At 39.8% G+C, this 16,686-nt stretch overlaps 1 protein-coding gene across 14 annotated transcripts in view; it reads left to right on the plus strand.

Annotated features, from left to right (window-relative positions):
• TRAF3 (TNF receptor associated factor 3) overlaps positions 1–16,364 on the plus strand; it is a 71,490-nt gene extending 55,126 nt beyond the window's left edge. For 13 of the 14 annotated variants that reach the window (XM_054067466.1, XM_054067463.1, XM_054067475.1 and 10 more), the window contains 3 exons: positions 1,400–1,540; positions 6,964–7,138; positions 10,076–16,364. In XM_054067466.1, coding sequence (XP_053923441.1) covers positions 1,400–1,540; positions 6,964–7,138; positions 10,076–10,647 — 888 coding nt within the window. In that variant the 3' untranslated portion in view covers positions 10,648–16,364. The remainder of the gene's footprint in view (positions 1–1,399; positions 1,541–6,963; positions 7,139–10,075) is intronic. The other variant, XM_054067477.1, reaches the window with a different exon arrangement.
• The last annotated feature ends 322 nt before the right edge of the window (positions 16,365–16,686 follow it).

Genomic DNA, 16,686 nt, shown 5'->3' on the forward strand with positions numbered 1-16,686 from the left:
AATGTAAGTCTGTATATGCACACTTGCTGTGCTGTATTGAAAAGCAGATAAGGACATATGGTATCTCTGTATTTTTGGGGCCCTGTCCAGTGAACATGCTGAATGCCTGTGGAGTTTAGCAGACCTTGATCTAGTTTAGGCTAGTATAGAAACTGACATCTATTTACCTTTGTAAAGAGGCTACCTTCTTGAATATAGAAATGCAGTGACATGTAAGTGGTTCGACTGTTTGATTAGAGGGCAGTCAGGGTGGTGGAATTCTACAGTGGTACCCATATCAGAGGTCAAACCAGTATCTGTACTAGGGGGACTGGTGTAGATTGTTTTTTGAACATGAATCATCCAAGTAATTGATCTGACTGTAGAATGTTCATTGAAATATTTTTGTTGGTCAGCAATGGTGCTGCTTCTTATCCATATAAATATCTATCTAGGGAACTGGTCAAACGACATTCTGTGTGAAGTTTTTATTTGCTGTGTTTTTGCCACTGAATAATTTTGCCTGGGGAAAAATTAGATTTATTAAAAAGAAAAAAAAAAAAAGCAGCCCACAACTACAAATCAACCCCCTCCCCCAAACCACACTAATGAACAGAACACGAACTGGTATGGTGGAGAATATTTACTGTATTAGTTTCATCCCCTGAGGAGATGTAATATATGATATTCTTCTAATAAGGCTTATATTTTAAAATCAGAATGAGTCATTAGTGAATAAATTCATAAAATGTCAATACAGAGAGAGATTATAATCTGCTGCCTTGTAGCTTTTTTGTCTTTTCTACTAGTAGGCACCATTGGATTTTCCTTCAGATGCATGGATCCCTTCTGTATTCACTCATTTCAGGAGTTTTCATCACCATTACATTCTGTGAAGCCAAGCCAGTCCAACCAAATGATGTTTTCCCTTAAATTTGCTATAGATTGAAATAGATTGAACTAGGTGTGAAAGATTAATCATTCCCTTTCCTGACTAGCTTCTCAGCTGCCTGGCTCTTCTCTAGTATCCCTTCTGTGCAGGTCTCGAGTTCTTATCACTGATCTAGAACTAAATAGGTTGTTTCTTCCTAACTCCAAGCAGCTCCTAAGTTAGTGGAAACCAGAAACCAAACCATTAAATAACAAACTGAATAAAGAAAAGATTTTGCTTAGGCACAAGTTATTTTGCTGTTTGTGTATCCCATCTGCACTTTCATTAGCCAAAGTTGTACCAATACCACACTCTGGAAGTGCAAAAGTAGCTATAAGAAGGTTGGGGTTTATTTATTTATTTGCAAGACGTGGACAGAGATTTCACTAGGATCTCATCCCTTTCATGTGTGTAAGATAGTTTAAAACTAACAAAGTTATAGGTATTTTTAATAAACTTTGGCAGGAGTAATTGTAGAATTTTTTCCAGGTGGCCTTGCTCCAGAATGAAAGTTTGGAAAAGAACAAGAGTATTCAAACTTTACATAATCAGATTTGTAGCTTTGAAATAGAAATTGAGAGACAGAAGGAAATGCTGCGGAATAATGAATCTAAAATACTTCATTTACAGGTAAGAAATTTAGAATCTCCCCGTTAAAGCAGAAATGGTAGTAGCTGCTGTTCTATGCCTTTACACTTGTAAAGTGAGGTATTCTAATTAAAAAGGGGGGAGACGTAAGTTTCCCGTATTATAAAGCTATTCTAATTTTTTTTTTAATTCTTCTGATTAGTAGTTGGTTTGTTGTGTTTATTGGAGTCAGATACTTCACTAAAACATTGCAATTGCATAGCCTGTGTTAAACCAAAATCCCTGTTAAAAAGGAAAAAGATTGAAAAGAAAATTACAACGCTTATCTGAAGAATAATCATAACTATTTTTTTTTTCTCAGCAAAAAATAACTGCTTGAGGAACTACTGTCAAACTGGGGGACAAGATTAGCACCTTAAAACTGTCATATATATAATGCATTTTTTTTTTCTACTTGCTGGTATTTTAAAAAAAATTAATCATGAAGTGAGATCAATCTGGTGTAGAATTAATCCAAACATGTTACAACGCATTTGAATACACTTTTTAAAATTGATATTTCTGTTATCCTTCTTCTAAGGAAAATATATCTAATTATTCCTTTGCCAGTAGGTCTGAGTTTCTTATTCTATGGTCTGAATCACCTGGCCACAAGCCAGTGTCAAACTAAAAATCCTCTGGATGTACTAGCATGGTGTTTAGCCCAAGCTGAAATTCTTTGCTTTGATTCAGAACTGACTTGGAATGCGGATGCTGGGAATTTATGTTAGCTTGTGTGATACTGACTGACCATAGTTAGGGAAACCCCAGGAGGTATTTAGCAAGTTATTGTGAGGGTGTCGTTTACACATTATGTTAGTATGTTTGATGTTAGAATATCAGATACCTGCTTTAGCATCCAGCTTAAAGGAATGTAAAGATTCTTTTTCACTTACTATTCACTTCACATATTAAACTGAAAATGTTGATACTCAAGAAAGATATATATATTCAAACAAGAGTATGGATAAAATTCAAAGGAGGGAGCACGTTCAGCAGCTCAGAACCTCAAGACCCTCTCAGTGTTGGTTTGTAAGGAAACCTTTAAGTTCAGCAACAGCAACGTTTCTCCTTATAGCACTTCTTTCTGTATTCTGCCCACATAGTAACCAGTTTAGCCTGCCTTAGTCATTGTTATTTGATCTGATGACAGTTAGGGATATGGGGGCATGCTTACAATATTGCATTCTGACTCTGGAAAGCTAATCCTTGTCTGTACTGATATTGCTGATTGAGTCTACCTGGAGGTAAGTTAATTTGTAAGCCTGGGGTTTTCACACATGCCGTCTCAATAACCAGTCATGAGAGAGGAAATAGAAAAAATGTAGAGCAGAGTTTTTCATTATTGCCTTGATGAGAGATTGCAATGTGTTTGATTTCCTCAAGCTGTAAGTGTTAGTAAAATCAATTTTCAGATGGTTTATGTTTAGAATAAAAAAACCCACAGAACAATATAGTTTGCAGATTCCAACAGATGGCTTTTTGGTGGTAATAAATCCTGGAGAGGAAGTGTTTTGCTCTGTTCCCCCCTCCTCTCTTTACTTCTTCTCACTAGCTATTTTAGTTTAGTTATTTTAAGCCGAACTGTGGTTTACAGCTCTTTATTGGAACTTTCTGGTTCGGTCAGATTCTTATGGGCATCCTGGAAACACACTTTAATTTGTTTTTCCCTGGACAATATGATTAGTCTGCTTCTGTTGCCTACTAGGAGTTGAAGGAATTAGTTACCCGTTGTGAGCTATTCTTTTTCTGGTTTGTATTGAGCAGCAGTAGCTATACAAGAGCCACAGATATTTCCAGTGTAGAATTAGCCAGTTCAGGTCTGAACAGGTGTTATTTGCTTAGTCTCCTGAGTCCTGTGCATGCTAGTAATTTCTAGCACAGTTTTAGTGTTAGTTGCCACATAAAATTCTTTGGCTTGTGAACACCTATTTCACTGAGCAGATGTGGCATTATCTGCACTGCATGGCATTTAACACAACTCATGTAAATGCATCAAAGGTGTCTGAGCACTGGCAGGAACTTCAACCTTGAGATGTTTTGGTTCAGATTAATTTTCTATGTACTGTTCTTTAGGGAAAGTGTTTTTACCAAGGAAGTATGTGATACTTTTTTGACTGCTGTATTGTGAAAAGGAACTTTTACATCCAGTATCCAATCTTTCTTATGAGTATATGGAAGCATATTATTAGAGCAAGTCTTAAGCCGACTGTGGACATGAGGTACTTCAAGACAAAAGAAGCAATGGCTTTATGAATATAAAATTTGATTGGTAATACATTCTCTCAGAGGAGGAGGATGTATGATTAGTTTTCCCAGTAGTACCTTTGGTTCCCCTTCTAGTGTATTCTTTAGCTTGTCGGTTTTGCTCTGTCAATTGTAATGGAAAGGTCCATTAGGAGCATTTAAAAGCGAGACAAATGTAAATATAACTCTTCAATTCCTCCTGACATTTTCTAAATTCTTTTAGTAATAATACTGCTAAAATTCTGGGAATTGTGTGTTAGAAATGCCTAACAAAACCTAGATGAAAATCAACATCAAGAAGAGCCCTCAATGGTTTGCCATGCATAAAACTCTGGATTAATGATCTGGAGAGGTCAGTTGCTGGGAAAAAAGTGCATGTAGAAAATTGATATCTACTTGAAAATTCATGAGTACAGTGTGTGACATCTGTGTGCTTTTTAATGGGATAATTAGAGAGAGTGAAATTCTCCACTGCTGCATTGAATTCAGATTTCGTACATCAGTGTCTCCCAGCATGAGGGATGTTGACTCCTCGTTGGGTAAAAAGATAAGAGATCCCTCTGCTTTTTTAAAAATTGAATAGGATTCTTTTTCTGATTATTCTATACCTCTTGAATTCTCATGAAGAGGTACGGATGATAAAATGCTACTGATTTGCTGATGTGTAGTAGAAGCAGCTAAAAAACAGAATTGGTTGTGCATGTACAAAGGTAGAATGTTGCACATAGGTTGTTGGACATAAGCTGGTCCCTGGTAACAATGTCTAGTAAACTTCTCCCAAAAGAATAATAACTTGCGATTCTTCTGCATCTTTACTACTTTTCCAATTAATTTAAAAAAAAAAAAATTATTCATTTTGTTTGATACTGTTTGTGCCAAGAGGTCCCAATTGAAAATTAGAGTGTCTCTGTTGTGAGGCGCTGTACAAACTCACAACCATGTTGTTATCTTGCCTTGGAGAGTTCATGTTTTCTATGACTAGAGGAAAAAGATCAGACTTGGGCACACCTTGAGTTTAGTTTTGCATGTTAACTGTGAACTAATGGCCAGATCTTCTGGCTCTGCTTTTACCACATTCATTCAGGCCATACCGTGGTGTGTTTCCTTTTATATATATAGCTAACAGCCCTTTCCTATCTTATTTTCTGATTATCATCAGTCCAAGTGAGAGGGCGTGACTGTGTTAGTAGCTAGTGATTAGTATGTCCAGGCAAGTTGCTTAATCTGTTTAATGGGACCATGCCCCTGCATTTATGATTCAGTACATAGCTTTCCTTCACAAAGTGGCAATTTTGCAAGGGACATATCTAAGCTTGTTTTAAAACACCAACGTATGCATAAATAGTTCATCTTGAAATATGATAGATTACTGAGTGGCTTTGAGACACAACAAAGTAGAGCACTCCTAGAACATGATTTTGCTAGCTGGCTTATAAAGTTGACAGCCTTCAATTAATCGTTACAGACTTTCAGTATAGCTGAAACCATGCAATTAAAAACAAATGTCTAAAAGGGGAAATGAAGGTTGTATGAGGCAGAAGGGTTTTCCCCAGCAGTGGGGAGCACTGAATCCACATGGGTAACCAGAAGGCAAATGCAAAATAACTTTATTTTCTTGTTTTGTATTCAACTGCTGCTTTTTATTTTTAAGAAGTGAAAAATCATTTTTACACACATTGCCACTATAAAATAGTAAACTGTAAAGGTAGATTTGGAATTTAACTGTAGGTGGTAGTAAAAGTAGTTTCTTATCTCAAATATTTGTATTATCATTTGAACTTCATAACTGATGATGGGGTTCTGGCTAAAATTCCTGCTAGTCCAAATTAGCTGTGATAACATAAAGTGTTATGTATTTCTTGCATCAGATTTGAGGTAGACTGGGAAATATGTTCTTCTTTATATTTGTAATATACTGAGGTGTTGGGATGTCCCTCTTTCAGAGAATACCAGACTTTCTGTGTATTTTTTTTTTCTCGAGTATTATATTTCATGTCTTTCCAAAATCAACTGGGTTTTTTCTCTTTGTTTTGTTAAAAAGACTCAACCAGCAAGCACATTCAGGACACATGGCTTATTCAATTTAGGAAGTAAGGGTGGGACCCTCTAGTGCTTAATGGGTCAGAAGTGGTAGTTTTTCTTTCCCTCTTGAGGGCTTTTGTTATGGTTATGGGCACGTAGTTACTTAGGCTTTGGTTACTGATTTGTGTGAGCTCCGAGCTTGCTGATGCTGCTGTAATTTCACCTATGTGCACTCCTGCTCTATATATGCAAGAGTGTTAATGTCTTTCTGAGGAGTAATTTATTTTGCTGTTACCCAGTGATAAATGCATACACATCAGCAGCCACTTGAGTCACACCATGGTAAGTTGTTGTTGTGCCTGTACTTTGTGACTTAAGTACTGACACAAAACCCAACAAATGTCAGATCATAGAATCATAGAATAGTTTGTGTTGGAAGGATTATCCAGTTCCAACCGCCCCACCATGGAGCAACTAGATCAGGCTGCCCAAGGCCCCATCCAACCTGTCCTTGAATGCCTCCAGTAATGGAGCATCCACAGCTTCCCTGGGTAACCTGTTCCAGTTCCTCACTGCTCTTATTGTGAAGAAGTTCCTCCTTAGTCTAAATCTGCCCCTCTCTAGTTTATACCCATTGCCCCTGGTCCTATTACTACAAGGACTACCTTTGTAATAAGTACCTCCTCAGCTTTCTTGTAGTCCCTTTCAGGTACTGGAAGATCACTATAAGGTCTCCTCGGAGCCTTCTCTTCTCCAGACTGAACAAGCCCAACTCTCTCAGCCTGTCCTCATGTGGAAGATGCTCCAGCCCATAGTATCAATATACAAGCATTCAGGGTGTTGTTCTTGCATTGGAAGGATATTTAAAGAAAATTTAGACTGGAGCACACAAATAATTCCTTTCTTTTATTTAAAGTAATTATGTTGATAATTATGATAGTGCTGCAATATTAATAACTGCAGCACTGAAGATGTTTGTGTTTTATAAATACTTGGGCTATTCCTCTAAATTTTCAAGATTTTATTATTAAAGTATTTGGCAAAAGTGAAACTTGTTTGTCTTGGAAATAATTCTGTTATCAATATGTATTCCTTGTTTAATTTGCATAAATTATGTATTTTTGTTATTTTAACTTATAACTTACTGTTTTATAAAGCGAGTGATAGACAGTCAAGCAGAGAAACTGAAAGAACTGGACAAAGAAATCCGTCCCTTCCGACAGAACTGGGAGGAAGCTGACAGCATGAAAAGCAGTGTAGAATCCCTCCAGAACAGAGTGACTGAGCTGGAAAGTGTTGATAAAACTGCAGGACAAGGAGCTCGAAATACAAGTAAGTGTAAGCACAGTGGCCTCGAAATACAAGTAAGTGTAAACACAATGGCCTGAAGTACTCAGCAGCACTGCTGAGAGTAAAATGGTGTCCTTTGAGTGGCACTCACGTTGAGGCTTCCACATAAAATCACAATAATGCTGATCCTTCTAATTTTTTAATTGGAAGCGGTGTAATCCCTGATGATGTGGCATTGCTTCCATGCTGTTTTACAGGCTTGATTCTTGTCTTTTATTTGGTTTCTTGACCCTTGTCTTGATTACCATGTTAGTTCAATACAAATAGTTTCTCAGCTGATCTTTGAACAGCCCTCCCTCCAAACTAAATAAGTCACCATATAGTGCAAAGCTAAGCTTGAATTTTCTGGGGTTTTATGATGACCTTTAGACAAGGTAACAGCACTACACTTCAGAAGAATATCTTGAGCGATCAGCAGTACTTCTGAATTTCAGGGGGATCATGTAGGATGTGTGACCACTTCCAAGTTCTTCACTGCTTACAGCAATCTGTAATAATGCCACCAAGTCTTCTCTCAAAAAATGGAAGCCTCTGTAGTTATATTGCTTAGTGATCACACAATTTATGTTAGATTATTTGACTATTTGACAACTTCTGCATGTGTGATTAACGTCAGTGTTTGTAAAAATCCCGGTTAACCTAAATACTAGCTGGCAAACTATTGTCTGTGGAAACGGCTTCAACAGTGGCTAAATGCACTTTGGTTCTTGGGGAGGAGAATACTTTCATATACAATAGTAGTATTGGCAATTGATTTTTACTGTCGTCAGAAAAAATGGTCCTCCGAGACAAGGAAGCAGAACAGAGCTGGAAAATATTTAAGGAAGCTTTCCATAAAGCGCAAGAACGCTCAGTCCCCATATGTAGAAAATTAGGCAGGAAAGGGAAGAGACTGGTGTGGCTGAGTCGAGATCTGCTGGTTAAACTAAAAAAGAGGGAACTGCACAGGCAGTGCAATCAGGGACAGGGAACCTGGGACGTGTATAGGGACGCTGCCCAGTTGTGTAGGGATTAAGTCAGGAAGGCTGAGGCAGAGCTGGAGCTGAACTGGGCAAGAGAAATAAAGACCAACAAGAAGGGCTTTTACAGGCACGTCAATCAAAAGAGGAAGGTCAAAGAGAACGTACCCCCACTGATGTTTGAAAATGGTGATCATGTATCAACAGATGAGAAGGCTGAGGTACTTAACAACTTTTTTGCCTCAGTGTTCACCGATAACCGCTCTCCTCACCCCTCCTGGGTCATGGGGCAGCAAGATGGTGACCAGGGTGGTAAACCCTCTCCCACAGTAGAGAAGGATCAGGTTTGTGACCACCTGAGGAACCTGAACATATGTAAGTCTATGGGACCTGATGAGATGCATCCCAGAGTCCTGAGGGAATTGGCAGATGTGGTTGCCAAGCCACTCTCCATGATATTTGAAAAGTCATGGCAGTCGGGAGAAGTCCCTGGCGACTGGAAGAAGGGTAATGTTGTGCCTATTTTTAAAAAGGGTAGAAAAGATGATCCTGAGAACTACTGACCTGTCAGCTCCACCTCTGTGCCTGGGAAGATCATGGAACAGATGCTTCTAGAAGCTGTGCTAAAGCACATGGAGGTCAGGGAGGTTATTCATGGCAGCCAGCATGGCTTCACCAGGGGCAAATCCTGTATGACCAACTTAGTGGCTTTCTATGACAGGGTAACTTCAGCAGTGGACATGGGTAAACCAACAGATATGATCCATCAAGAGTTCTGTAAAGCATTTGACACGTCCTCCACAACATCCTTCTCTCTAAATTGGAGAGAGATGGATTTGATGGTGGATGATACGGTGGATAAGAAACTGGTTGGATGGTCATATTCAAAGAGTAGTGGTTAATGGCTCAAAATCCAGATGGAGATCCTTGGTGAGTGGTGTCCGTCAGGGGTCCATACTGGGACTGGTACTGTTTAATGTCGTTATCAATGATATTGACAGTGAGATCGAGTGCGCCCTCAGCAGGTTTGCAGATGACACCAAGCTGAGTGGTGTAGTTCTCATACCGGAAGGATGGGATATCATTCAGAGGGACCTGGACAAGCTGGAGAAGTGCGCCTCTGAGAACCTCATGAGGTTCAACAAGGCCAAGTGTAAGGTCTTACACCTGGGTCAGGGCAATCCCTGTTTTCAGTACACAGTGGGAGATGATGTGCTTGAGAGCAGCCGTGCAGAGAAGGACTTGGGGGTGCTGGTCGATGAGAAGCTCGACATGAGCCAGCAATGTGCGCTCATAGCCCAGAAGGCCAACCGTATCCTGGGCTGCATCAAAAGAAGCGTGGCCAGCAGGTCGAGGGAAGTGATTCTGCCTCTCTATTCCTCTCTTGTGAGACCTCGTCTGGAATACTGTGTCCAGTTCTGGAATCTTCAATGTAAGAAGGATATGGGAGCTGTTGGAACGGGTCCAGAGGAGGGCCACAAAGATGATCAGAGGGCTGGAGCACCTTCCCTACGAGGACAGGCTGAGAGAGTTGGGCCTGTTCAGCCTGGAGAAGAGAAGGCTCAGAGGAGACCTTATAGCGACGCTCCAGTACCTGAAGGGGGCCTAAAGGAAAGCTGGAGAGGGACTATTCATAAAGGCCTGTGGGGATAGGTCCAGGGGCAATGGGTATAAACTGCAGAGGGGCAGAGTTACACTGGACATTAGGAAGAATTTCTTCACTATGAGAAAGGTGAGACACTGGCACAGGTTGCCAAGGGAAGTTGTGGATGCCCCATCCCTGGAGGCATTCAAGGCCAGGTTGGATGGGGCCTTGGGCAGCCTGATTTGGTGGGATGTCCCAGCCCATCGCAAGGGGGTTGGAACTAGATGATCTTTAAGGTCCCTTCCAACCCTAACTATTCTATGATTCTATGAAAAAAATACTTTTCTCACACCTGTCCTTTCCATTTTTTAACAGGCCTGCTAGAGACACAGCTGAGCAGGCATGATCAGATGCTGAGTGTTCATGATATTCGGCTGGCTGACATGGACCTCCGATTCCAAGTTCTAGAAACTGCCAGTTACAATGGAGTATTAATTTGGAAAATTCGAGATTATAAACGTCGGAAGCAAGAGGCAGTCATGGGGAAGACTCTGTCCTTGTACAGCCAACCCTTTTATACTGGATACTTTGGCTACAAGATGTGTGCCAGAGTTTACCTTAATGGAGATGGCATGGGAAAGGGGACGCACTTGTCACTCTTTTTCGTCATAATGCGTGGAGAATACGATGCATTGCTTCCTTGGCCGTTTAAACAGAAAGTAACTCTCATGCTAATGGATCAGGGACCGTCTCGACGCCACTTGGGAGATGCTTTCAAGCCAGATCCAAACAGCAGCAGTTTCAAGAAGCCAACTGGAGAAATGAACATTGCATCTGGCTGCCCAGTCTTTGTGGCTCAAACTGTTCTAGAGAATGGAACGTATATTAAAGATGATACTATTTTTATTAAAGTCATAGTGGATACATCGGATCTACCAGACCCCTGACATACAGTGGGGGAGGCGGATTAAACAGAAAACAACTCCGTTTGAGGGTTTTGTATCAGTTTGTCTTCAATCAGAGGTCCTAAAGCTCACAGAACCACCTTGTGGAACAGATGGAAGAGTTTGAAGGCATAACTGCATAGGGTCCAATTGCAAAAGTAGCAACACATTAATAAATCATACCATGGTATATTTTTTAATAGAACTAGCAACACTTAAGCTCTGAAGAATCACTTATCCCTCATGAGGATAATGATTATGGTCAGAGAGGATTTTTTTTTAACTTATTAATGATCTAGTCACTTGGTGAAAAGACATACAGTATGCGCGGAATAAATTACTGACTTTTATTTCTTTAAGCTAGAATACAAAAACAAAAAAAAACTTCACACGTAAGCTAGCTGGAAATTGTTGGCATGTTAAAAGAAGAAATGATGAAGTGATGTTGCAGTTATGATATTATTTGAAAAACAGGTGCAATCTTGTCTGAAATATAGTATATTGTCTTTTTAAGGCCTCATCTGGTCTCTGTTTTAATAATTACTTTGTCAGAAGATCTTGGAAAAGTATCCATGTCTTCTCAAAAGTATCTGAATCAAAATCATATTTTTATTTAAAGTTCTATTGTTACAGAAAACATTTTATTTTAAAACTTGATAGACTCATATTTCTTGGAAGAAAAATAGAAAATATCAAACACTGGTTATCACTTGTGATAGGAAAAAAAACTATTCAATTCTGTTATTTCTCTTTAGAAATGTAAACCTACAATATATGTCGTAGTTAATGACACTATTTCAAAATTAAGGAAAAATCACTCATGGATGCTGTGCATCATTATCAGATTTATAATTGTTTTCACCCTAAAATAGGGCATTTGTTGAACTTTGGAGTTCTAAACGGAATCCTGTACATTTTTTAAAGTTCTGCCCCATGCTTTCCAATCAAGCTATATATGTTGCACATTATGCTGTCAGCAGTATATAGTATTTTCAGTATTGGGGAGGAGGATTAGTGCTGAAAAAAAAGCCTATATGTTTGTTCTGTACTAGCAGCCATTGCTTCTTAAGGACAAATCAGCAATGTCTTAATATAGTGATGGTGGCTTGCATGCGTACATGTGCCTTAGATGTGCTGTGCTGCTTTTAATCCATAGCTTTTAAATCAGATTAATTCTGATATCTGAAATGGTAGTTTAATTGGACTTCAGGCATAATGTTTAGCCTTGTCTTCAGAGCCCTTGGGTACCTTGCCATGTGCAAAATAGAAGCCAAAGTCTATTTCTTTGACTTCTATAGCTTCTACGACTTGGCCATGGTGGAATCCATTTTATTGAGGTGCCAAAACGTTATGCTCAGTGCTCCTATGGAGCTTGGACTAGACAGTCTCCATGGCCACTGTGAAGGCAGATGACGTTTTTTCTCTAATGCCTGTGGTTGTAAGGTGGCATCACTTGAAATGGACCCATCTGAGAACTCTGTGGGGCTGTGAATGTATATGCTCATGACAGCTTTTCATAGCAGACAAGCATCCTAACAGGGCATGCACAGGCTTCTTTCTTTGTAACAGTCTGAACTCTAGTAGAAAGCGTTTGCTAGCCCTGAAACATGCTGATTGCAACCTGCTGTGTTCATCTGCTTCTATTTAATAGCCTGTGACAAGCAATTCTAGAAACAGCCTGACTGTGGTGCTCTTAAAAATCCAAGAACTACTTAAGCAGAGCGGACTTGCACCACTGTGTTTTTAGCCTCCATGGGCTTGAAAGAAAGCGTTGCATCTCAGCCTTTAACGTCAGGCTCTATCAATTTTCTGCTTTTCGAGGCATAGTCACAATTTTTGTCTAAGGTGCAGTTGAATTCATGCCTTTGTATTTCAGCTTGTCTTTGCCGTTGTCTTTTTTGGCTGTGCCTTCACACACAGTGCCTGCAAGAAGTATTTATGAATATACAATGCATGCTAAGTGATCTTCATGGGTTTTCCAGGCACCTGCTAGAATACTGCCTGCTGCTGACCGTCGCAACGGTCGGCAGCAACTTGTCTTCCTTTACTTGCCTTCCGTTGTCCAGGTACTGTATTCCGCCTATGGTACATTGCTGTCAACAGGTGCAAGCTCAAATGTGCTAGCACTTTATTTCTAGCACGGAAGGAGGACTTTCTGCACAAGAGATAAATATCTATAGATATACCTGCATCTATATCTCTAGATATAATTATATGGCACTTGCAGTTTTATGCAGGCTGCAAAAGCAAACCCATCACTTACGCTTTAGGGCGAAGGTTCGCTCAACCTGTGTCATTTTAATGATTGTGAATGTAGGCAGCTGAGCTTTCGTGTTTGTGCATCACAGAATTTTACTGAAAACAGGATTCCCAAGTGGAAATGTCCAAAGGACTCTCCTCCCATTGCTAATGCATGTCTTGTAAACTTAAACAAAACCATTTGGCCATCTCTAAACAGTTTATATCCTGTTTCAATCTGGGACTTGGAGGAGATTTCTAGTATTAGCAGGGCCCAGCATATTCTGCAGATTTGTGACTACAGTTTCCAACTCCTGTGACAGAATTGCGCTTCTAAATCCAGGCTGTTTAAAAGAGGAGAAAAAAAAAAAAAAAAAAGTGTTTCCAGCCTTTGTGATTGAAAGAGGACTTCGAAACATGTGAAAAGTGCGAACTAATAGGGAAGTCTTCCTGAGTCTGCACACAGCCTAAACCAGTAGCTTTAAGAGATCTGCATATCTCCTCTTAGTGGGATATTGACTCAGAAACTTCATAGCGAAGTTTAAATATGAACACTGCTAACTATATTAATGCCGATCACTGTAGCAGAAACATCAGTCACTGTTGTATTTCACAGATCTCTATGCTGCTTTCCACATCTCCCAAGTGCCAAAAGCACCAGCTGCCAGAATCTTCAGCTTCACTTGGGCAGCTTTTATAATGCAGTAATGTGCTATCGATATAAAAATATTTTTGCATATATATGCTTTTTATCACGGTTAATAAAATGAAGGCCTACTGCACTTATTTTTTAAAACTACATGAAGCTGCCAGAGAATTTCCAGTTTGCCAACCCTGCATACTGTGAAATCCAGGATCTTGCTACGCAAATGTAGACACCGCCTGCTGTGGAATACCTGAAGCCTTGACTGTAACAACCCTTTCTCCGCAGAACTCACGGGCCATCTCTGCAGAGTTCTTACTGTGTACATAGAAATCGGTTTCCTCTGCTTTCCAGCAAGGAGTATGTAGCATTTTGTGAAAACAAGGCCACTGTATATTCTCTAAATTGAAAGGAAAAGATACCTGGTGCTTTACATAACACTTCAAATAATTTAACTTTGTCTCTCGTCATTAAAATGCCCTTTATCCTTTTTTCTATATGCCCCTGACCCAGATATCCAAAGTTGTCTAGGGACTGTGTTTAAAGTGGTTCATGGGGCAACAGTCTGTCCCCATGTATACTCTTGAATCCTGGCTGACTCCTGTGGTGAGCCGTTATTGCAAGGGGGTCCCAGAATATTTACATTACTTTGAGCAGAGTTTCTTCAATGGAATCTTTTTTTCCTCTCTGCTTAGTAATTCTTGGCAGCGCACAACTGAAGTCTCTTGCTGTAGTCTTTCTTAAAAATGACGCTCCAAGTTATGTACAAGTCTCTTGTTTCCAGCTTTCTCTAGGGAGATTCCAGTGTGTGACAGTCTAGATGTTGCCCTTTTTGTACACTCTTCAGCACAGGATGGGTGCATCTGCTATCTAGAAAGTCTTGAATTCTAAACAGGATGAAACTATTTGGGTGTTTAAAGACCAGCCTGCAATTATGATGCATGACCATGTCTGCATTACTTCTGTGATCTAATTAAAGGGGTCTTGTTTCAGTTACTGTCTACATGGTACACCTTCAACTGCTGACTTACAATATGCAATGTTGATTTCAGCCTTGTACTGTAAATGTTGTTCTTCACAAAGAGAATGTGCAATAGAACAAAGGAATGATGGGTGGCATAATTTTGATGGGAAAATAAATGTTGTGGGTAACATGCTAGCTTTCTTATGAACATGAAATGCAGTTTATTTCCTGTTCCCTGTGGGTTTTCCTACTTGGAAAAGGAAAATTGAAGATACATTGCCTGTTTCTGTGCCTGGTGGATTTCTCAAATGCAAAGGTAATAGGAATTCATGTTGTAATTTAAGTGTTGAACCCATGAATGTTAGGTTGTGATCGCATTGCTCTTGGTTCTTGGCATGCGACGAGGCTTGTTGAGATGGAGCTTGAAAGCTACCACCTATTTGTATCTGTATTTCGTCACGTGGAATAGGCATTTCACCAACAATGCAGGGCTTCTGTTGTTGTTTTGTTTTGTTTTTAAAACACAGGTGCTGTTTGGTCCAAGACAGAGGAGCGTGTAGGGAGTGACAAGAAAAGTTCCCTGCACCGCAGAAGAGTGTGACAAATATTGCAGTATTGATGCCTTGATATGATTTAACTATGCAAATATACAGATAGGTGAGGAGGGGAATTCTTGGGTTGCATACCTAATCTCTTAGTTTTTGCTCTGTAAATTACTTGTACGTGTGTAAGTACATACATCTATACACAGACATGCATGCACATATATATGCAAAGTCTTTACGTAGAAGTGATGAGATGGAACCCTTTCCTTCAAGTTATACTTGAACAATTGGTGCAAATGTAACTTGTTGTTGCTAAGGGAGGCTCTTGGCTAAGGGCAAGCTTTGGATTCACATCTTCCAGGTTTGGAGACCTGTATATAAGCAAACAAACAGTTTGTTTAGTTTTTCTGAAGACCTTGGAATGTTATCTAGGACACACATCCTTCCTCATACTCCTCCAATTTGGAGATTCCTGTATTTTAAACAAACATAGTGGTGAGTAACTTGTGAAACTGCAAATTCTTTCCTTTAATTTGGGAACAAAGGACAGTATCAAGCAACTGGACCTCTTCCTGGAATTTCTGTCCTGTCCAGTCAATACCTCTATATTCTGGTTGCTGTAGAAATCGTGACTACTGCAATAAAAATGATTGGTTTGGGAATTCAGTCTGTCTGATAGTAGTTCTTAGTGCGATGTACAGCGTAGGAAGCACTTTACATCTGCAAACATGTTCTTCTCATAGCAAGTGCTATTTGTCTTTTTCAGAAAAAGCAAATCAAGGGTGAGATGCGAGGTGACTTGCCCAGAGTCACAAAAGTAATCTCCTGGAGCCAGGACTAAATGGAAGGTTCCAGTTCCCTAGTGTTATCTTCAAATCACTAGGTTTTACTCTTTTAATACATTTGTCCCTTAAAAGAACTGAAAACCAAGTTGACATACCTTAATGACCCGCATCAAGACAGTAAGGGCTAGAATTAAACATACAAGCTGTCGTGATTTGGGGTTGTTCGTGTGTGGTAGTCCAGTCGTTGCTCACTACGTGTGGCGGTGCTTTGCACAGCCTGCAGAGTGGAAGGCCAGCACAACGCGTCGGTGTGAATAATAGCAGCAAATGTGTGTCCTGCTCTGTTTGTTCAGAATCACCCAAAATGAAAAGTCTCGTTTGATGCTCCTCTTGACTGAGGAGGGAGATTACCATTTTGAAGTGAAGTGGGTTCATCTTTGTTCTACCAGCCTGTAGTGTGACTGACCATTTCTTGTGAGGCTTTCTCCCTTTTTCTTTAAACTAAATTATGGAGGGCTTGATTGTTCTTTCCTGCCTCTTAATCCAGGCCTGATCCAGGCTGAGAAGCACCGGATAGGAAGATTGTGGAAAACTTTGAACTGCTGATTCAGGGACATCCTCTTAAAACTTAAAAGAGTAGAGATATACAACACATAAGGGATCTGACTATTCCTATTTCTCTTCTAATTTATGGTCAAGACTGCAGCTTCTGTCTTCCATTTCATGATCTTAGTGTAGATACTAGACAGTGTTTGTTTAGTTTTTTTCCCTCCAAGTTAGGATTAGTTCCTTAGGGTTCAAATAAATTCTAAATTTCACAGAGGAGCACCTGTACCAAAATCCTGGATCCAAACGTCAGACTTGATG

This window comes from Cuculus canorus, chromosome 5 (assembly GCF_017976375.1).
Source record: "Cuculus canorus isolate bCucCan1 chromosome 5, bCucCan1.pri, whole genome shotgun sequence".
NCBI classification, from domain to species: Eukaryota; Metazoa; Chordata; class Aves; order Cuculiformes; family Cuculidae; genus Cuculus; species Cuculus canorus.